Source organism: Peromyscus eremicus, chromosome X, assembly GCF_949786415.1.
Source record: "Peromyscus eremicus chromosome X, PerEre_H2_v1, whole genome shotgun sequence".
Classification (NCBI taxonomy): Eukaryota; Metazoa; Chordata; class Mammalia; order Rodentia; family Cricetidae; genus Peromyscus; species Peromyscus eremicus.
The window spans coordinates 56,183,287-56,206,572 of NC_081439.1; the positions used below are offsets into that span (position 1 = coordinate 56,183,287).

The 23,286-nt window shown below is 40.4% G+C and overlaps 1 protein-coding gene across 4 annotated transcripts in view; it reads left to right on the forward strand.

Moving 5' to 3' along the window:
* Positions 1-23,286, forward strand: part of Taf1 (TATA-box binding protein associated factor 1) — a 75,451-nt gene that overhangs the window by 361 nt on the left and 51,804 nt on the right. For 3 of the 4 annotated variants that reach the window (XM_059250300.1, XM_059250297.1, XM_059250298.1), the window contains exons 2-16: positions 438-552; positions 690-806; positions 4,963-5,085; positions 6,695-6,936; positions 8,446-8,664; positions 9,228-9,446; positions 9,980-10,187; positions 13,024-13,200; positions 14,126-14,253; positions 14,347-14,454; positions 14,550-14,723; positions 15,609-15,782; positions 16,278-16,382; positions 22,511-22,711; positions 22,844-22,985. In XM_059250300.1, coding sequence (XP_059106283.1) covers positions 438-552; positions 690-806; positions 4,963-5,085; positions 6,695-6,936; positions 8,446-8,664; positions 9,228-9,446; positions 9,980-10,187; positions 13,024-13,200; positions 14,126-14,253; positions 14,347-14,454; positions 14,550-14,723; positions 15,609-15,782; positions 16,278-16,382; positions 22,511-22,711; positions 22,844-22,985 — 2,452 coding nt within the window. The remainder of the gene's footprint in view (positions 1-437; positions 553-689; positions 807-4,962; positions 5,086-6,694; positions 6,937-8,445; positions 8,665-9,227; positions 9,447-9,979; positions 10,188-13,023; positions 13,201-14,125; positions 14,254-14,346; positions 14,455-14,549; positions 14,724-15,608; positions 15,783-16,277; positions 16,383-22,510; positions 22,712-22,843; positions 22,986-23,286) is intronic. The other variant, XM_059250299.1, reaches the window with a different exon arrangement.

Below are 23,286 nucleotides of genomic sequence, written 5' to 3' on the forward strand. Positions count from 1 at the left end.
CGCTCAACTCTGAGGAAGGATGGGGAGAAAAGAGGAAAACGGTTAAGTGCCAATCACTGACGCAGAGGTGTTTGGTTTGAAGGTAACAGTCTACTTGTTTGCTGGGAAAAAATAATAGTTAAACCTAGCAAAGTTATCAGAACCGTTACTGTGTGAGATCCTTCTTGAAGATTGTTGGAACCCTGCTTGTCAGGTTTTCGTTGATCTGGAATGGCTTCAAAGCCAGGAGTATGGATGGAACCTGTGTTGTTTGCATCTGATCTGTATGGAGTTTAGATTTCCTGTACAGTTCTTGCATGTGAAGTTCCTTTGAGCACATTGTGGAATCATTTTTTTCAAATGGATTTGTGACTTTGTCATGAGCGAGGCAAATAAACCTTGTGCAGGACTTTCAGGTTTGGTTGTTACTTTCGACTCTCATGCTGTCCCTTTTTCAGGAATGTAAGAAGCATCTTGCAGGCTTGGGGGCTTTGGGTCTGGGCAGCCTGATCACTGAACTCACAGCAAATGAAGACTTGGCAGAGACTGATGGTGCCTTGTTAAACGACGAAGGTGAAGTGTGGGCCATGGGGAGTACAGTGTGGGTCAGGGGAGGAGCCTAGCTATCGTCTACGTACTTTTAAGTGGGAATTATCTATGGAAGTGAGAATTACTTGCTTTTTCTTGAGATATCTCCTTTTGGTCCATAGGTTGGATTAGGAGTAGAGAAGATGCTGTGGACTATTCAGACATCAACGAGGTGGCAGAAGATGAAAGCCGAAGATATCAGCAGACAATGGGGAGCTTGCAACCCCTTTGTCACTCAGGTGATTTTTGTTTTTTTAGTAGCCCTGCCTGTCCTGGAACTCACTGTGTACACCAGGATGATCTAGAACTCATAGAGATCCACCTGCTTCTGCTTCCTAAGTGCTGGGATTAGAGATGTGCCCCACTATGCCTGGCATTCTTTAATGTTATAAAATTGGTAGTATAGTGCATTTTCTTCCTGGATAAATGTGTTTGGGGCTCTGACTTCTATTTTGATCTCTGACGTTGTTCTTTACTGTCTGTGAATTTCCTCTGTCTGCTAGTCCTATTGTCAATTCAGTTCCAAGAGGTAGGCATCCTCTTTTACCAAGCTCAGGCTTTTATTCTCATAATGTTCAGTCTCAAATTGTTGGCTAATGACAAGGGTGATAATGATTTCTTGTCATTTGATCTTTTTTAAGTGCCTGTAGGTTTGAGATTAAAACAAATCCAGTCTTTGCCCTTAAAGAATTTATAGATGAAGAAAAATGTGTGTGCTGCCATGCCCAGTGTTGTGTTTCTTTTTAAAAATAGGATGTCATGTGTCCTAGGTGGGTTAAATTCTATATCCAAGGATGACCTTGAACTCCTGATTGTCCTGTATCCTGCAAAAGTGTTAAGATTAAAGGCATACATCACCATGTCTAGCAAAAAGTATATATATCCATTTATATGCACACACACACACACACACACACACATACACACACACACACACACTGAGACAGGGTCTCACCGTATAGCCCTGGCTGTCCTGGAACTCTCACCTCTAACTCATAGAGATCCACCTGCCTCTCCCTTCCTGAGTGCTGGGGTCAAAGACTTGTCTAGAGATTTGAGAAAATGAGAAATAAGAAAGTAATGGGGAATCCAGGTGTACTGGCTCTGACTAGCACCCGAGAGGCAGAGCCAGGCAGATCTTTTAAGTTCAACACCAGCCTGATGTACATAGTGAGTTCCAGGATATTCAGAGCTACATAGTGAAGCCTTGGCTCAAAACAAAAACAAAGAAAAAAGTAAGAAAGGAATGGGGAAATGAATTAGCCAGTGGTATTTGTTTTGAGACAGGGTCTCACTGTGTAACTGTCTGGCCTGGAACTCATAGAGATCTACTTGCCTCTGCCTCCTATGTGCTAGGATTAAAGGCATGTGATATTAGGCCTCAGCCATTTTTTTTAAGCCATGGGAAAAATACTGCTAAATAGCAAAAACCAAAGATAAGACAAATTTTGTAGTTTCTTTATGTATATGTTATTTGAGATTTGATGCCATAAAGAGTTTCTGGCCAACATGATTGTTAAATAGTGTGATAGAATGGAAAGAATAGACTTCTGGGTCAGAATACTAAAGGTTGAAATCCTAATTCCATATTCCATTTATTATCTGACACTTGAATTTGTCATTTGTAGTAATCTCCCAGTTTTCTTCTATAGTCAAGAAAATGAGTAATGCTCTTTGGGAATTTAAATTTGTGGTCACATGATGGGAGATCATCTACTAAACACACAAAAAAGAGTTGATAATCTAACTGGAAAGTTTCCTTTAGGCAGCCAAGATGTGGTAGAATTGTAGAAATACGGTAAATCAGGGCAAAACACGAAAATTTGGATTTAAATTAGGGTGGGAGGCAGAGGAGGTAGGTGGATTTCTGAATTTGAGGCTAGCTTTGTCTATATACAAATTTCCGCCAGGCGGTGGTGGCGCACGCCTTTAATCCCAACACTCGGGAGGCAGAGCCAGGTGGATCTCTGTGAGTTCAAGGCCAGCCTGGGCTACAGAGCGAGATCCAGGAAAGGCACAAAGCTACACAGAGAAATCCTGCCTCGAAAAACCAAAACCAAACAAACAAACAAAAAAACAAATTTCCAGAACAGTCAGAGATACATAAACCTGGTCTCAAAAAAACCCCACAGGATTAATAAAGGTAATTATTATTTTGTATGTGCACCATAGCACATGTGTAGAGGTCAGAGGACAGCTTTGTGGAGTTGGCTATTTCCTTCCATCTCTATGTGGGTCCTAGGGATTGAACTCAGGTCGCCAGACGTGCAGCAAATTCCTTTGTCCAATGGGCTGTCTCATTGACTCTTGGGGGCTTGTTTATTTAGATTTATTTAATTTTATGTGTAGTGGTGTTTTTGCCGCATGTATGTGTATGCATTGCCCACAGATGCCAATTGGATATGCTGAAACTGAAGTTACAGATGGTTGTGAGCCACTATGTGGGTGCTGGGAATCACATTCAGGCTGTCTGGAAGAGTAGCCAGTGCTCTTAACCACTGAGCCATCTCTCCAGTCCCGTGTCGTGTCCTCCCCTGCCCCCCCCCATGCATGCGAGCTTGCTCTAAAGGAGTTCCCCTCTTTAAAAGAGTCATGTCTTTATTCTATTTTTAAAAGATGTTTTTTTAGCCGGGCGGTGGTGGCGCACGCCTTTAATCCCAGCACTCGGGAGGCAGAGCCAGGCGGATCTCTGTGAGTTCGAGGCCAGCCTGGTCTACAGAGCGAGATCCAGGAAAGGTGCAAAGCTACACAGAGAAACCTTGTCTCAAAAAACCAAAAAAAAAAAAAAGATGTTTTTTTTATTTTTGTGGATGTGGGTGTTTTGCCTGTTTGTGTGTGTGTTCACCACGTGTGTGCCTGGTTCCCTTGGAGGTCATAAGAACCTGTCCTATCCCCTGGAACTAGAGTTATGGAAGATTGTGAGCTGCCTTGGGTCTTCTGCAAGAACAAGAACAATAATTGCTTTTTTTTCTGCTGAGCCATTGGTTCAGCCTCTATTTTTTGTTTATTTTTAAAATTACATTTATTTATTTTGCATGTGGAAGCCTATGTTCCAACACATAAGTCAGAGGGGAGCCTGAAGGAATCAGTTCTGCCCTACCATATGGGCCCTGGGTATCAAACTCAGGTTGTTATGATTTGTGGTAGGTGCCTTTACCCACTGAGCCATCCTGCTAGCTCCCTTGGGGGCTTTTTAGTTACTATCTTGAGGCAGGATGTCATGTAATACAGACTGGCCTTGAACACCTAATCATACAGCCTCTCCTTCCCAAATGTTGGGATTACAGGCATGTTCCACCATGCTGACTGGTAAGGATGATTGTTGAAAAGGGAAATATGTAGAGCAAAAGACTATTTGAGCCAGCAAGGTAGTATATATGCCTGTAATCTCAATACTTAGGTTGCATGAGACCTTGTGTCAAAACATTGAAAACAAAAATATGGGGCTGGAGAGATAACTCAGTGATTAAGAGGACTAGCTCTTCCAGAGGTCCTGCAGTTCCCAGCAACCACATGGCAGCTTACAACCTTCGTAGTGGGATCCAATGCTTTCTTCTGGTGTGCAGGTGTACATGCAGACAAAGCACACATATACATAAAAAAACATAACAAATCTTTAGTCAAGTGTGGTAGCACACACCTTTAGTCCCAGCACTTGTGAGGCACAGGCAGGTGAATTTCTGAGTTTGAGGCCAGCCTGGTTTACGAAGTGAGTTCCAGGTCACCCAGGGCTATACAGAGAAATCCTGTCTGGAAAAAACAAAACCAAAACAAAATATGTTGTCAGGACCAACTAGTGAGTACTGCCAATAGTTAAAAAGCACTGAGAAGAATGATCTACTGCCAAAATATAGACAGGAAAAGTGTATCAAAGACTTGGGAACTGTGCGCTTTTGTTTTGTTTTTTATTTTTTTAATTTTAGAAACTAGGGAAGACTATTCAATTAGGAAATTGAACAAGGTGGAAAACAAAACCCAGTATGATCAGGGAAAGGAGCAGTTAATCAAAAGGTTTCACACAGTTCCTGGAAGCTCTCATACTCCATGTGAGAGCTGAACATTTGACTATACCATATCTTTCTGAAGGCAGAAGCTACATATTCTGTGTATTTTTTTTATGTTTTGTTTGTTTTTTGAGATAGTTTCTTAACTCTGCAGCCATGGCTGACCTCAAACTCAGAGAGCTACCTACTTCTGCCTTCTGAGTGTTGAGATTAAAGGAGTGTTTTACACACACACACACACACACACACACACACACACACACACACACGACTTCTGTATGTTCTTAAAGGATGCATAGTACTTCTGTGGTGCTTTAAATCTTGAGATTTGAAGGATGCTCAAAGATATTATATGGAATTCTTCATATTGAGGAGATTACCTTGGTTTTAGGAGATTATGATGAAGATGACTATGATGCTGATTGTGAAGATATTGATTGCAAGTTGATGCCTCCTCCTCCACCACCACCAGGACCAGTGAAGAAAGAGAAAGACCAAGATGGTATTACTGGTGGTAAGTAAAAACTGTCTACTTTCCTTTTAGAAATGAGTTTCTATTCATCAAACCAGGCTTTTGGTATGCTTAAGGGACTTAAAAAAAAATCTCTTAGAAAAGGATGGCACTTTTAGAAAAAAATCATGTAGTGTCAAATACTGCTATTGAATAGAAATTTTCCTTTTAAAATGTTTAATACCACACAGTCAAGAAATAATAATTTAACAAAGTGCTTCTCAAATTAAGCTGCCCATCACATTTACCTAGAGTCTTGTAAAAAAAAAATACAGATACCTGGTTATTTTGGAGTGTTTGATTCAGAAGATCTGGAATAGAGCCCAGTAATTTTTGTTAAGAGTTTCCCAAGAATTTTTTTTTGAGACAGGGTCTTACTATGAAGCCCCTCCCTGGAACTCTGTATAATATGCTAGGCGACCTTCAAACCTGTAGCAATCCTTCTGTTTCTGCTTTCTTAGTGCTGGGATTACTTGCATGAACTACCACATTTTTTGTTCCCCCAGGACCTTCTCCCCGCACCCCTCGAGACAGGGTTTCTCTGTGTAGCCCTGGCTATCCTGGAACTCACTTTGTAGATCAGGCTGGCCTTAAACTCACAGGGATCTGCCTGCCTCTGCTTCCTGAGATTAAAGGCATGTACTACCACCACCCAGCTTCCCCAAGACTTTCTGATGCTACTAATTTATATACTTATTTGGAAATTATCCGTTTTTTAAAAAAACTTTTAATTTGGGCATGGTAGTATATGCCTATATTCCCAATACTCTGAAGGCAGGAGGATGACTTCTAGTTTGAGGCTAGCTGAGGTTATGTAACAGAACCCTGTTTCAAGAATCAAACAACCTTCTAGAATGTAGCATCACTTACCTTCAGAGATTTCAAAGATTGATAAGGTCTTGAGTTGTTCTTATCCCTGTAGCAGTAATAATGCTGTCAGAGGTCAGACAACAAGGGAAGAACAGTACCTTTATTTTTGAAACAGGGCCTCACTGTGTATCTCTGGCTGGCCTGGAACTCCATGTAAATCAGGTTGGCCTTGAATTCACAGAGATTTGCTGGCCTCTGCTTCCTGAGTGCTGGGATCAAAGGTGTATGCCACCATGCCTTGGTCTTCTGTAATTTGAGGCTTACATTAACCTAAATTCCTCAGTTGGTGCTCTGACCATTTCCTTTAGTTTGCAAGATAAATGTTATTTAACTTGGTGTGTGGAATTTTATTTTTTGCTATTCTGTGGGCTTAACAATTCTCCATCTTATAGATACCTGAACTGAACATAACAGGGCCTGATTAATGTGAAGTACTAATATAATTTTGTTACTAATCACAATATTGGGCACAGTATTGGTCATTTATGGAAAGTAGTAAATGTAGTAATAGTGTTTGTTTTCTCTCATCACAACCCTAGGGTACCAGGTCCAAGGTGAGTTGGGGATGGTGGGAAATAATAAGTTGGATGAGTTTTTTGGGCTGCATACTAGTAATCTGGGTGCTTGGGACTATATCCCCTGCCACAGAGCCATGCATATTAGCTTAGAAGGGGATGTTGGCTGAATTTGAGGAAATGTGTTCACAGTTACATGCCAAAGGGGTTTCTCTTCCTTGTTGCAGTGTCTGAAGATGGAGAAGGCATCATCTTGCCCTCCATCATTGCCCCTTCCTCTTTGGCCTCAGAGAAAGTGGACTTCAGTAGTTCCTCTGACTCAGAATCTGAGATGGGACCTCAGGAAGCAACACAGGCAGAATCTAAGGATGGAAAGCTGACTCTACCATTGGCTGGGATTATGCAGCATGATGCCACCAAGCTGTTGCCAAGTGTCACAGAACTTTTTCCAGAATTTAGGCCTGGAAAGGTACTTTGTATAGAGAATGTCCATAATGAAAACTGACTTCTTCCAGATTCCAAATTCTGTTGTTATAATGCTGAATATACAGTGCATGAGATTTAATGATGTCCTTATTCAGTGACAGATAATTGTTTGTATAGGAACTTTCCATACTGTATTAGATCATATTTTGAAGTTGTATGTATTCATAGGAAATGTGGCTTAGAATGTTTGCAGTAAAAGTTGTCCAGATGCCAGGCATGGATTGCTGTGAGTTCAAGGCCAGCTTGGTCTACATAGTGAGTTCCAGGACAGCCAAGGCTATGCAGAGAACCCTGTCTCAAAAACCATCAACAAAATTGTCCTGTTAGTGGCTGGTGAGATGGCTCATTGGATAGAGGCACTTGCATGCATGCCTCAGGATCTGAGTTTGCTCCCCAGATCCCACAAATTGATTGGAGAAAACCAACTCCTGAGACTTGTCCTTTGACCTCCACACATGTATTATGGCATGTACACAAGGGAAGAACAGTACTTTTATTTTTGCACATGCACATGCACAAATATACACACACATAAATACATGACTAAATAAAATAACTTTCTTTTTTTTTTTTTGGTTTTTTGAGACAGGCTTTCTGTTAGAATAAAAAGTAAACCAAGGGTTAGTTACTGTTCTATTGCTATGAAGAGACACCATGACCAGTACAACTTAAAGGAAGGCATTTAATTGGGGCTTGCTTAAAGTTTAAGAGGGTTAATCCATGCACATCATGACAGGGAGCACGTGACGGGTATGGCACCTAAGCATTAACAGAGAGCTTAAATCCAGATCCGCAGGCAGAGAGCAGGTGAGACTGGGCCTGGCCTGGGCTTTTGTAACCTCAAAGCCCATCCCCAGTGACACACCTCCAATAAGGCCACACACCTTAATCCTTCCCAAATGGTTCTATTAACTGGGAACACAGCATTCAAATATATGAGTCTATGGGGGCCATTCTCTTTCAAACTACCATATCAGACATAGTATAGACCTATGACCCCAGCTACTAGGGAGACTAAGGAAGGAGGACCATAAGTTCAAGACTTCCTGGGCTTCAAAGAGTGAGTTCAAGAACAACCTGAGCATCTTAATGAGACCCTGTCGTAAAAGCTGAGGGTTAGCCAGGCATGGTGGTGCGTGCCTTTAAACCCAGGCAGAGGCAAGTGGATCTCTTGAGTTTGAGGCCAGCCTGTTCTACATAGAGAATTCTAGGCCAAGGCTACATAGTGAGACTCTGTCTCAGAAAACAAAAATAAAACAAAGCTAAGGACTGGGAATGTAGCTCATTGATAGCATGTAAGTCCCTAAGTTCAAAGTCCAGTACCACATGAAAAAGAAAAAGGGAGAAAAAAAGAAATTGTCTTTCTAAGGGACAGTACTTTCATGGTCTGAACTTAGCATTCCTTCATTTTCTCTCCCCTGCAATTGAATAGATAACTTGAGAGTTTTTCAGACACCAAATCTCTGACATAATAGTATGTTATATGTTCTAGGTGTTACGCTTTCTACGTCTTTTTGGACCAGGAAAGAATGTCCCATCGGTTTGGAGGAGTGCTCGGAGAAAGAGGAAAAAGAAGCACCGTGAGCTTGTACAGGAAGAGCCGACGCTGGAGGAAGAGTGCTCAGGAGAACTAGAAGCCAACCAGAAATCGCTGTGGAACTATGACTATGCTCCACCTCCACCTCCAGAGCAGTGTCTCTCTGATGATGAAGTAGGCAAAGGAGACATGGGGGCATGCAGAAAGCTCTCTAGCTTGTGTCCAAGTGGGAACTAACACTTCAGCATTAAGAGTTCTTTGCTAGCCGGGCTTGGTGGTGCATGCCTTTAATCCCAGCACTTGGCAGGCAGAGGCAGGTGGATCTCTGTGAGGTCAGGGCCAGCCTGGTCATCAAAGCAAGTTCCAGGACAGCCAGGACAACATAGAGAAATCTTGTCTCGAAAAACAAACAAACAAAAAAAAGAGTTCTTTGCTACTTACCAATAATAATTATGAGTTAAATGCAGTGTCTCACCTTTCCTGTTGTAACAGAAAAATATTTGGTGGGGCAGGGCAGGGTAGATGGTGATACATTGCTAAATATAAGGCTGTGACTCGTGGACAGAGCATGCGATGATATAACTCCATTTTTTTATATTCTAACTCCAGGTAAAAATTCCTATTCAGGAATCATACTTGTGGTTCCTCTAAGTCACCTTATGATTGTTAATTTTCTTGTAGCCTTAGGTCGTCTGGAATAGCGAAGCCCCACCTCTCCATACTTGACTCTGTTACAGATCACAATGATGGCTCCTGTGGAGTCCAAGTTTTCCCAGTCCACTGGAGACACAGATAAAGTGATGGATACCAAACCAAGAGTGGCAGAATGGCGTTATGGACCTGCCCGGCTGTGGTACGATATGCTCGGTGTCCCCGAAGATGGTAGTGGGTTTGACTATGGCTTCAAAATGAGGAAGACTGAACATGAGCCCACAGTACAATGCAATATGATGACGGTAAGCAATTCTGGTATATAAGAGAGGGATCAGTGTACTTAGGGTTCTATCATTTTTACTAACTTCTCAGCTGGGAAGTTCTTGGGTAGAATCTGTAGTAGGAGATTTGCATAGTGGGGTATATCATCATGTAACTAAACTTTATTCTAAGGATTCTGTTTTTGAAATGGGTGCTGTTCCAAAGTAAGAGTTGGAAAAGAGGCAGATTTTTTTTTTCTTATCAGGCACTTTGCATAAGTAGAACATCACTTTTTTCTGTGCTAGAGATTGATCCCAGGGTCTTGCACATGCGGGGCAAGCACTCTGCCACTGGGCTACATTCTCAACCCTTGGCTCTTTAAGGCAGGGTCTCACTTTGTATCCCAGACGGACCTCAAACTTGGAATTCTCCTTTCTGCCTCCCAGGTGCTAGGATTGCAGGTATTGGACACTAAGTCTGACACAGCACCACTTGTGGTACCACATGAATCCTTTACTGTCTGGATTGGGAACTTTGACCAGTGACTGACTTATTATTCTTTCTACTCGTACAGAAACTAAGGAATCTTGAGGAGGGCAATGGCATTGATCTTCTGGCAGATGAAAACTTCCTAATGGTGACACAACTGCATTGGGAAGATGACATCATCTGGGATGGGGAGGATGTCAAACACAAAGGAACAAAACCTCAGCGTGCAAGTTTGGCAGGCTGGCTTCCGTCCAGTATGACTAGGAATGCCATGGCCTACAATGTCCAGCAAGGTGTGCTTCTCTTCTAACACTGTTGCTCACACAGTTCTTCATCTCAGTCATCATAAGGAATCCGAGTTACAGTCTTTTAGGCTGTTCAGGCAGAGTAAAATGCTGTAAATCTAATCCCTGATTTATTTTCATTTTTTATTTATAAAGGCACTTGATCATTTTATAATTTTTTTTCTCAACCATGAAAACAGTGTCAAAAAGAAAAATTCTGATATTCTAGCGATTATCAGTTATTAACTTTTTAATGTGTTTTCTGCATGTATATGGTTGAGCTTAGTTAATTTTTAATGTTGAGACAAGGTCTTGCTCTGTACCTAAGGCTGGAACTCACTCTATAGCCCAGGCTATCCTTAAACTCACCATCTTCCTAATTCAAGCTTCCCAAGTACTATTATTATAAGTATTTCTTGCCATATATGATTTGAGTTCAGTGTCATACATACTGTTTTTGTTGATCTTTTTGTTTTTGTTTTTTTTTTAAGTTAGTGTTGCGATGTAGATCAAGCTGGCCTTGAACTCACAGAGATCCACCTGCCTCTGTCTTCTGAGTACTGTGGTAGTGGTGTTCTTTTTGGAGACAAGGTCCTGCCTATCTTGTATCCCAGGCTGGCCTCAGATTTGCTGCAGTCTTCCTGCCTCAGTCTCACAAGAGCTGGGATTAGATGTATAAGCCACTTCACCCATGCTATACTGTGGTTTTGCTTTTGCTTTTTTGTTTTTTGAGACAGGTTCTCACTGTGTAGTCCTGGCTGGCCTGGAACTTTATATATGTAGAACAGACTGGCCTGTATTTACAGAGATCTGCCTGTCATTGCCTCCCAAGTGCTGGGATTAAAGGTGTGTGCCACCACACCTTGTTGATTTTTTTCTTAACATAATTTTTATATGTAAGTTTTTAAAGTTGGTCATATAAATGTTTAAAGACGTGGAAACTATTAATTATTTATTGAATTTTTAAATGAAAAATGGTTTTAAATACCTCCATCTTATCTGTTTGTGTCAGAGCTATCAGTTAGACTTGAAAGCACCTTTAAACAAGTCCTTGACGATCTCTAAATTATTCTTGATGATCTTGATAACCCTTTAACCAACACTGAGGACAGAGGGTCATATTAAAAAGTCACATTGATTTATTGGATTTTTGAGACAGGATTTCATGCCATAGCTCTGGCTGGTCTACTACTTGCCATGTATGTAGTCTAGGCTTGCCTTGAACTTGAAGTAATCCTTCTGCCTTAGCCTTTTGAGTACTGTGATTGGAGGTAAATGCCAGGAAACATTTAAAATGGAAAGAAAACAACATATGAAACAGCATATTTGGTATATTTCATTTGTAAAAATGAAAAATACAACTGTGTAAACAAAAAATATGAGTAAGAGAAAATCTACTAAAGTATTGGCAGTAATTATTTCTAGTTTCTTTTTTTCTCTTTATGCCATTCTGTGTTATCCAAATTTTCTCAGTTACCCTGGATTCATTGTACAGTTTAAGCCATACACCACCACCACTACCCTACCATTGATTTTTTTTTTTGAGACAGTCTTACAATATATAGCTCAGGCTGTCCTAGAACTCAGTATTTTCAGCCCCTACCTCTTGATTGCTGGGGTTATACATATGTACCACCACACCCAACTCAAAAATGTCTTTTTTTTTTTTTTTTGCTTTTTCAAGACAGGGTTTCTCTGTGTAGCCTTGGCTATCTTAAAACTAGACCAGGCTGGACTTAAACTCAGAGATCCTCTTGCCTCTGCCCTGTAAATGCTGAGATTAAAGGCATGCACCACCATCTGACTAAAAATACCTTAATTTTTAAAATCTTGTAAAAAGGTTTTTCTCTTCAGTTCTAGTTAAGTACTTTATTAGTTGAATAGTTTTTCTTTTGAATTTTTGGGTTTTGGGGGGGACAAAGTCTTACTGTGTAGCCCTGACTGGTCTCCACTTGTCTCTGCCTTCCAAGTGCTAGGATTAAAGGAAAGTACCACCATACCCAACTCAGTTACATAGTTACACAGTACATACAAGATCTTGGTGGGTAGCCAGTCAGGCCTCAAGTTTACAATCTTTCTCTTAGCTTCCCAAGTGTATAGTATTCTTACTTTATACATAATGTTCTTAGAAGTTTGTTTTTCTTACTTACCAGTAATTGCTTTATTTGTTAATATAGTTAAATACCAATGTTTATCACCATATATATATATATATATATATATTTTGTTTGATATTGTTATATATATTGTTTATCGAGATGGGGTTTCACTGTGTAGCTGTGGCTGTCCTAGAATTCACTTGGTAGACTAGACTGGCCGTGAACTCAAAGAAATCCACCTGCCTCTGCCTCCAGAATGCTGGTATTAAAGACGTGTGCCACGACCTCCTGGCTCACCATAATTTTTTATTTAATTTATTTTTATTTTATGTGTATTGGTGTTTTGCCTGCAGTTATGTCTGTGTGGGGATGTTAGATCCCCTGGAACTGGAGTTACAGTGGTAAGCTACCATGTGGGGGCTGATAATTGAACCTAGGTCCTCTGGAAGAACAGCCAGTGCTCTTTGAGCCATCTCTCCCGCCCTTCACCATAATTATTTAGTTAGTCCCTTAGTAAGTAGGCTGTTTAAGTTTTAACTGTTATAAATAATATTGCAGTGAACATTTTGTTATCAGTGGTTTCTGTCAAAGTGAGATATACATGATGTCAAGTAGGTTCCTTTTGGATAGCTATGAATACCTACACTAGTATTCATTGTTTTTATGTTTGCTAGAATCATGACTGAAAGGAGCACTAATGTGTTTTTTTTTTTTTTGTTACTGTTTTCTCCTCTTGTTTTGGCCAGGTTTTGCAGCCACACTAGATGATGATAAACCTTGGTATTCCATTTTCCCCATTGATAATGAAGATCTGGTATATGGACGTTGGGAGGACAATATCATTTGGGATGCTCAGGCAATGCCCCGGATTTTGGAGCCTCCTGTATTGACACTTGATCCCAATGATGAGAACTTGATTTTGGGTATGGTGATGGCAGAAGCCAGTGTTCTTTATCTTTGACATCTTACTATTAATGTCCAAGGGCAAAAGGAATTCCAAAGAACAAAACTAGAAACTGTTTTTATTAATTAAATTTATTCATATATTTTACATACTGACTGCTTTCTTTCCCCTCCTTTCTTTCCTCCCATTCCCTCCCCCCAAAACTAAAAACGTTTAGGAAATGATTTTTAAAAAGAGATGTAGCTGCTAGTTTCTAGTGTTTGAGTGTTTAGAAAAAACTCATGTAAGAATGTTGAAAATTTTAACTTTAAGATCAAACATGTAAGCCAGGCATGGTGGCACATGCCATTAATCCCAGCACTTGGGAGGCAGAGGCAAGCAGATCTCTCTGAGTTCAAGGCCAGCCTGGTCTACAAAGAGAGTTCCAGGACAGCCAGGGCTGGTACACAGAGAAAATCTGTCTCAAAAAACAAAAAACAAACAAAAAAAATCAGGCTTGTAGTTGAGTGAATTACCAACTAAAAGTAGTCTGAAAGTGGAGTGAGAGATCTACTTTGAAACTCAAAATATCAATGGGAAATGTGAATTTTCGTTGGACCTGGTGGCATGTGTCCCAGGTATTTGGGAGGCCAAGGCAGGAAAACTGTAAGTTCAAGGATTATCTAGGCAACAGAGTATGTTCCAGGGCAGCTTTGTCAACTTAGTGAGATCCTACCTAAAAATAATGCAAAAGGAGGTCAAGAGGACTGGAGATGTCGCTCAGTGGTAGAGTCCTTGCCTAGCTTGTGTAAGACCTTAGTTTTAGTCCTTAGTACTGCATAGAGGGGTGTGGGAAAGGGTGGGAGAGAGGTGAAAGGAAAGAGGAAGGGAAGAAGAGGAGGAGGAAAGAAAGAAAATGAGCATTTAGGGATAGCAATTTGGAAGTTTTCTGGTTCCATCCTCAGAGATCCCCGATGAGAAGGAAGAAGCTACTTCTAATTCTCCTTCCAAGGAGAATAAGAAAGAATCATCTCTGAAGAAGAGTCGAATTCTCTTAGGAAAAACAGGAGTCATCAAGGAAGAACCACAGCAGGTTTGTGAAAAGAAAAGAACTTGGTATTTAGAAGAACAAAGAAAAGTATTAGGAAAGGGTTGTCTGACCGAGGCTTATTTGATCTATCATTAGAACATGTCTCAGCCAGAAGTGAAAGATCCATGGAATCTCTCCAATGATGAGTATTACTATCCCAAGCAACAGGGTCTTCGTGGTACTTTCGGAGGGAATATTATCCAGGTACAAATAGCTGCTTTGTTTTGATGGAGGATATGGGTAAATCTTGCCTAGGGAGGAGTTAGTGTTTACTTATAACTCTTCTATTTTCTGTTTAGCATTCAATTCCAGCAGTAGAATTACGGCAACCCTTCTTTCCTACCCACATGGGACCCATCAAACTCCGGCAGTTCCATCGACCACCTCTAAAAAAGTACTCCTTTGGGACACTATCTCAGCCAGGTCCACACTCAGTCCAGCCTTTGCTGAAGCACATCAAAAAGAAGGCAAAGGTATAATTGCATCCTCGTTAGAAAAAATGTTCTATAAGATAATTGGGGTACAAATTGGGATACTGTACTGGTTATTAGGTTATATTAGAGAATTGTTTATTTTCTCAGATGTGATACAGTTCTATTTTGGTTATCTAGAAAGATATCCTTATTCTTAGAAGATATATATGAATATACTTAAGGCTAAAATATTGCAGCTTTCAAAACTGGTTTACTAAAATCTGTAGAAAATTTACAGATAAATAGTGAAAATGTTTAAGTAGTGAAATAAAGGATGTTCTTCCAATTTTAGTGGTATGTTTGAAAGTTTTCACAATGAAATGAAAAAAGAATAACATTGTTGTTCGAATCTTAGATGGTCTTTTAATAAAAAAAACCCAGAGTGAAAGCTGAAAGATCAGAGAAGCAGATTAGCCAGCCACTAGTTCTTACCTCTACAAAATCCTCAGCCTAAAGAGAGTGAGTTCCTGTTTCCTCAAGCCTTATATACCTTTCTCTGCCCTGCCATATTACTTCCTGGGATTAAAGGCATGTGTGCTTCCCAAGCAAAGACATGAGATCTCAAGTCCTGGGATTACAGGTGTGTGCCACCACTGCCTGACCTCTATGTCTAATCTAGTGGCTGGCTCTGTTCTGATCCTCAGGCAAGTTTATTAGGGTACACAATATATCACCACATTTAAGAACTAGTGGCTGGCTGTTCTACTTCTCTGATTTTTCAGCTTTCACCTTGATATCTGGCTCTGTTTTTTTTATTAAAAGACAACTAAGATTCAAACAATATAACATGGTAAAGACATTGGTATTCTCTTAAATTGGATGATGTCAATGTGTGTAGTTTATCTTCCTGTTGGAAATAGGCTGTATTGTCTTTATTCTGGACAGATGAGAGAACAGGAGAGGCAAGCCTCAGGTGGTGGAGAGATGTTTTTTATGCGCACACCTCAGGACCTTACAGGCAAAGATGGAGACCTTATTCTTGCAGAATACAGTGAGGAAAATGGACCATTAATGATGCAAGTTGGCATGGCAACCAAAATAAAAAACTACTATAAACGGGTGAGTCTGTGCTGTGCTGTGCTGTGCTGTGTGTGTGTGTGTGTGTGTGTGTGTGTGTGTTTAAAAAACTCATTTACATTTATTTTATGTGTATGAGTGTTTTGTTGCATACATGTACACATACATGTATGTGTACTACATGTATGCCGGGTGCCTGAGGGGGCCAGAAAAGTGTGTCGGATCCTCTGGAACTGGAAGTTTGGATGGTTGTAATCCACTATATGAGTGCTGAGAACCAATCCTGGGTCCTTTGTAAGAGCAACAAGTGCTCTTAACCATGAAGCCATCTCTCCAGTCCCTGAAATGTTTGTTATCAATATAACTGTAATTAGGTATGTAGTGATAATCTGTGAACATGTATTTTGTCATATACATTTCTTGGGAGAAAGGAGTGGTGTCTTTTGTTAATAGCAAATGCTATGCTTATGGAAGATTACATGTGTGTTTATTGGTTTTATTCTGTGAGTCTAACTGAGTTTGCTATGTTTCTCTTAGAAACCTGGAAAAGATCCTGGAGCCCCAGATTGCAAATACGGAGAAACTGTTTATTGCCATACATCTCCTTTCCTGGGCTCTCTCCATCCTGGCCAGTTACTACAGGTGAAGAATTCTTTCCTGTCTTTATTCTCTCCTAAGGAAATTGACAGATAAGGAGCAAGTTTGCCCAGAAAGAAACAATTCTGATTGGTTGAGGTACTGTTCATGTATAGGTATAATGTAGTATAAGTGATGGTGGGTGTGGTGGTGCACACCATTAATCTCAGCACTTGGGAGGCAGAATTTGAGATCAGCTTGGTCTACATACTTAGTTCTAGGCAGCCAGGGCTATGTAGTAAGACCCTATCTCAAAAAAGGAGGAGTCTGGAGAGATGGCTCAGCATCTAAGAACACTGGCTGCTCTTCCAGAGGACTGAGTTTGATTCCCCAGCACCTAGATGGCAGCTCAGAAATATCTGTAGCTCTACTTCCAGGGGATCTGAACCCTCTTTTAGTTTCCTTGGTCACTTCATCTGTGTGGTACACAGACATAGATGAAGACAAAACACTCATATACATTTTTAAGAAATAAAAATTAAAGAATTAAAAGTAAAAAAATTAATATAATCTACTGGACATGGAGGGCAGGAGGATCAGGATTTCAGGGTCATCCTTGGCTATGTTGCAAGTTTGAGGCCAGTCTGGTAAACCAGCAAAAAATCAGTATAATTTAAAATTTAAGATAAACTTTTTTTTCTTTTTCTTTCTTTTTTTTGGTTTTTCGAGACAGGGTTTCTCTGTGTAGCTTTCCTGGAACTCACTCTGTAGCCCAGGCTGGCCCTGAACTCACAGAGATCTGCCTGCCTCTGCCTCCCAAGTGCTGGGATTAAAGGCATGTGCCACCACTGCCAGGTGTCAAACTTTTTTTTCTTAAAAATAACTCTCAGTTATTTTTCAGATTTTTTCTTTAGGCTAAATATAGAATAGTGGGGTATTTTTTTATTGTTTGATTTGTGTTTTTTTTGTTGTTGTTTTTTGTGTGTATGTGTATTTTTTGAGCTAGGACCTTACTCTATAGCACAGACTGACCTGAAACTTACTATGTAGCCTAGATTGGCCTCAAACTTTGGGTCAGTCTATAGCCTTATGAGTACTGGGATTGCAAATAAAAAATAAAACAGCTTTTTGAAAATATACACTGGCTGCTGGTGGTGGTGGTGATGCACACATTAATCCCAACGCTAGGGAGGCAAAGGCAGGTGGATCTCTATGAATTTGTGGCCAGCCTGGTCTACATAGTGAGTTCCAGGACAGCCAGAGCTACATAGTGATACCTGGTTTCAATAAAAAAAAAAATGGAAAGAAGGAAAAAAATATATAAAAATACACTCTGGTAGCTCGGTGTGGGTGGTACCTGCTTGCAATCCCAGTACTAGAAGGCGCAAATTTGAGGCTAGCCTGGACTATAGAGCGAGACCTTGTCTCAAAAATAAAAAAGCAAAAACAAAACACTGGGAAGTCTACGTAGAATTAATGTAGGTTATGAGTGTTTTAAATTTTTTGTGTGAAATTAGTATGTTTGAGGAACTAGAAATGTCAGCTCAGTGGTAGAATGCTTACCTAGCATGTTGAATGCTCTGGCTTTGTGTCTGGCACTGCAAAAAAAAAGTGGTACATTTTGATGGTAATTAGTTGTGGCCATTGTGAATACTGAATCATACTTGAATCATATACTGTCTCGCCAGAGTGAAGTGCTGCTTTTTGTGCTTTCTTCTGAAGGTTATAGTGAGGTCCTCTGGCAGTAGCTTTTAAAAAGAACTATGGAGGTCCACAAATGATACAGAACAATCTCCAGAACTGCCTACTTCCTTTTTTTTTTCTCCCATTTCATTTCTCAAGCTAATCTTTTCCTTTTTTTCTCTTTCTTTTTTAGACAGGAACTTACTCTGTAGTCTAGAAATGGCCTGGAACTTGGTATATAGACAAGTTTGCCCTTGAACTTGTAGCAACCTTCCTGGCTCTGCCTCCCAAGTACTAGGATTCCAGGTGTGTGACACAGTGTCCATAGCAATCTTAAACATTCCTTTATTCTTGTATCTTATTTATTTATTCCACTGTCACTATTGCTAGTTTTTCTGCACCTGCAAGTTCTTTAATCATTCCTTCTAGGTTTGTCAGGGCAGGTAGTACTGGAGAATTAAACCTGGGGCCTTGTGTATGCAAGTCTGAGATTAGTCTGGTAAACTGAGTCACACACCCTTAGCCCCTCTCACCTCTGATTATTGATTGCTTTCCTGTTCTTGTAATTTTCTTTGAGGTTTCTTGTTGGTGGTTTTTAAGTAATCCATCTTATTCTCTTGTGACTACTTTTATAGTTTTTTTAACACTCTGTGTGTGTGTGTGTGTGTGTGTGTGTGTGTGTGTGTGTGTGTGTGTGTGTGTTAGGGAGGTTGAAGGACAATTGCAGGAGTCAATTCTTGCTCTACATGTGAGTCTTGGGGATTGAACTCAGGTTTAAGTTTGGTGGCTAACATTCTTACCTGCCAAGACATCTAGATGACTCTGGGTTTGTTTTTGTGTTTTTTTTTTTCCTTCGAGATGGGAGTCTTAGGTAACACAGGCTTCCCAAGTGCTAGGATTATAGGTGTGTACTACCACCTTGCCCAATTGTTTGTAGGGCATGTGTGTGCGTGCATGCATGTGTGTGTGATCACATGAGTGTGTGGGTACATGTACATGCAGAGGTCAGAGCAGGATATTTCACTTTTGTGCTTCTTCAAACTATCACTTGAATGGCCCTGATAGTCTTTGAGGGACTCTCAGACTTCTGTCTAAAACTTCATAAGCCATGTTTCCATCATCTGCACTGTTCTCAGCATTATCTTATAAGTTTCCATAGAACAGACGATTAAACTCTGAACACTCAGTGGCTTTTCCAGCCCAATGTTCCAAACTCCTTTAAAAATCCTCCCCAAAAAACCACATAGTCATGTGTGTCACAGCAATATCCATGATCCTGGTACCAATTTTTCTGTCTGAGGATTTCTATTGCTGTGATAAAGCACCATGACACACCAGGATTTACATGGGGGAAAGAAAGAATTGACTCATGCAAGTTGTCTTCTTGTCTTCTACATGTACTTCATGACACACATGTGCCCATATTTGTACACACACACACACACACACACACACACACACACAATAAATGAGAAATATAACTAAAACTTAAAGATTATTTACTATCTTCTGTAAGTCTCTCTATAGTGAACATTAAGAATTTATTTTCTCAGCTGGGTTTTGGTGGCACACACCTTTAATCCCAGCACTCAGGAGGCAGAGGCAGGCGGATCTCTGAGTTCAAGACTGGCTTGGTCTACAGAGCGAGTTCTAGGACAGCCAGGTTCTAGGACCCTGTCTCTAATCATATCCATCTCCCTCCCCCCCCCCCAAAGAATTTAATTTCTCCACCAGTATGATGAAAGTCTTCCTTTTTAATGCTCATTAGTAGGATTTGTTTTTGTTTTTGTTTTTCAAGAGAGGGTTTCACTGCATAGCCCTGGCTAGGCCGGAACTCAGAGATCTGCCTGCCTTTGCCTCCTGAGTGCTGAGATTAAAAGCATGTGCCAGCACTGCCTGGCATTATCAGGATTTTTAAAAAATGATTTATTTATTTTTATTTTTATTTTTTCTATGCATTGTTGTGTCTCTGTGAGGGTGTCAGATCCCCTGGAACTGGAGGTACAGACAATTGTGAGCCACCATGTGGGTGCGGGAATTGAATTCGGGTCCTCTGGAAGAGCAGCCAGTGCTCTTAACCACTAAGCCATCTCTCCAGCCCCCATTATTAGGACTTTTTTTTTGTCTTTTTTTTTTCAGAGCTGAGGACCGAACCCAGGGCCTTGTGCTTGCTAGGCAAGCACTCTACCACTGAGCTAAATCCCCAACCCCTATTAGGACTTTTAAACAATTATTTTTATTATTTGTTTGTGCACACATGTTGAGCCAGAAGAGGGTGTGTCTGATTACTTGTATCTAAAGTTTTAGGTATTTCTTAGCTGTCAGATGTGGATACTAAAATTAGAACTCCAGGCCTCTAATCGAGTAGCAAGTGCCTTTAACTGCTTAGCCATCTCCCCAGCTCTCTTAGGATTTTTTTGGTGGTGGGGGATACTTTTCTTTAGATTCAGAGTTTTTAATAGTTGATCCCTATCTTGTTTCTACTTTTTTTAAATTGCTTTTTTAAAAAAATTTATTTATATTTTATGTGCGTTGGTGTTTTGCCTTCATGCATGTGTGAGGGTATCAGATCCCTTGGAATTGGAGGTACAGACAGCTGTGAGCTGCCATGTGGGTGCTGGGAATTGAATTCGGGTCCTCTGGGAGAGCAAGCCAATGCTCTTAACCTCTGAACATCTCTCCAGCCTCCCTGGCTTCTACTTATATCTCCGATATTTCTATCTAACTGCTCTTCTGCTTTTGTTCATTCTGTCCTCTTAGCAGACTTTCCTTCATTGTTTTGTTTAATTTTTAATTAATTACCTAATGTATTCAAAACTGTTGTGAAGCCAGGCACGATGCCTGGGACCCTAGTACTCAACAGTCTAGTGATACAGGAGAACTGCCTTGTTTTTGAGACCTCCGTGGGCTTCTGTGAGACCGCGTCCCGCTAAATTGTTTTGTCTTCACCTCTTGTGTATGAGACTGGAGGGTAGGAGTATGTTACTGGATTAATGTATAAAGCTCTTCATAGTAGTCCTGTGAAGTAGAGGTGTTTTAAGTACCCTGTATTTTGTAGCTGAGGAAACTTAAGCTCAGAAACTTTGACTTGAGTGACTTCATACAGTGACTACCATAGGCTCTTTCTTCTGAATCTAAACCATATACTTTCATTTCTTTTTATTTTTTTGAGTCAAGTGTCTCTCATATAGCCTGTGTTGCCTTCAAACTTGCTATGTGGCCAAGGATGGCCTTGAACCCCTGATCCTCTTGCCTTTACTTTCCAAGTGCTGAGAGATTATAGGTATGGGTTATAACACCTTTTCTTCCAATACTGTTATTTAATTTCTTTATTTGTGTGTATATGTGGGGATTATATGCATGTGTGGAACTCAGAGCCAGAGGTCAATATTGGTTGTCTTTCTCTGTTACTCACTACCTTATATTTTTGAGATAGCATCTCTCAGATCCTGGAGTTTACAGTTTTGCCTGGACTGGTTGGCTAGTGGTTTTCTAGGATCTTATCTTCACTGTTCCTCTCCCTGTCACCACTAGGATTATAGACAGATGCCTCTGTGTTCAGCTTTTTATGTGAGTGCTGGGGATCCAGACTCAGGTTCTCATGCTTATACAACAAGCACTTTACCTGCTGAACCATCTCCCAGCCTCATTCTATTCATTTTTGAGGGATGGGGTCCTCATGCGGCCAGATTGGCCTCAAATTCACTATGTAGTCAAGGCTGACCTTTAATTCCTAATCTTCCTGCTTTCCTAACAAAGGCTGGGATTAAGGGAATATGCCACTATGTCTTGCTCTGACTCATTTTTTTAAAAAGATTTATTTATTTATTTATTTATTTATCTATCTATCTATCTATCTATCTATCTATCTATCTATCTATCTATCTATCTATCTATCTATCTATTATGTATAGTGTTCTGCCTACATGCATGCTTGCAGGCCAGAAGAGGGCACCAGATCTCATTACAGATGGTTGTGAGCCACCATGTGGTTGCTGGAAGAACAGCCCGTGCTCTTAACTGCTGAGCCATCTCTCCAGCACCCCCCCCTCAGTTTTTTATTTGAGTGTCAATCTCATGCCATAGCTCAGGCTATTGATCTTCCTGCTTCAGTCTCCTGAATGCTTAGATTATAAGCATTCTCTGCCATTCCTGGCTCTATTTTTAAAGTTTTTATTTCTTTTTGTCTGTTAAATTCTAAAAGATAGTGGGTAAAAAAAAATAATATTAGCCAGGCAGTGGTGGTGGTACATGCCTTTAATCCCAGCACTCAGGCGTCAATGGCAGGCAGATTTTTTAATTGGAGGCCAGCCTGGTCTATAGAGCGAGTTCTAGGACAGCTAAGGCTACAAAGAGAAACCCTGTCTATTCCATATCATTTGCTTATTTTATTGTATAGATATTAGATCTAATGAATATAGATAGTGGTAAGTTTTATTTTCCTTTTTCAATCGTTGGCTGAATTTTCTAGGGTTTCTTTGTAAATAACCTTTGTGGTTTACTTTCATTAGGCATTTGAGAACAATCTTTTTCGTGCTCCAATTTATCTTCATAAGATGCCAGAGACTGACTTCTTGATGATTCGAACAAGGCAGGGTTACTATATTCGAGAATTAGTGGACATTTTTGTGGTGGGCCAGCAGTGTCCCTTGTTTGAAGTTCCTGGTCCTAACTCCAAAAGGGCCAATACACACATCCGAGACTTTCTGCAGGTAAGATGGGAGTTGGGCTAAGATGCACATGCTAATCAAAAGATGGAAACATGGCTGAGCTTAGTTGGGGAAGGGACCCTGGTGAGGACTTTTATCCTTTATCTAATAAAGTGTATTTGACTTACTGGACAGGTTTTTATTTACCGCCTGTTTTGGAAGAGTAAAGATAGGCCACGGCGGATCCGGATGGAAGATATAAAGAAAGCCTTTCCGTCACATTCAGAAAGCAGCATCCGGAAGAGGCTGAAGCTCTGTGCTGACTTCAAACGTACAGGTCATCAGTGTGACTACTTGTCTTTTCTGTGATACTCTCATAATCCCAAACAGTTATGACTTTCAGTTAAAAGAAATCATAGCTAATAGAATAGAAATTGATGTCTGTCAAAAGGAGAAGGTACCAAATCTTGTAACTAGAGGCTTTGATTGCTTTTTTGATAATTTGATAATAATTGGTTACTAGGAGAGTCCATGTGAGTATTTGCATGTCTTACTTAAGATGTAGGAAGCCTGGCAGTGGGGTTTTGTTGACTAGTCCTATCTAGACATTATTTGGTTCAATGTCAGTTTGCTATACT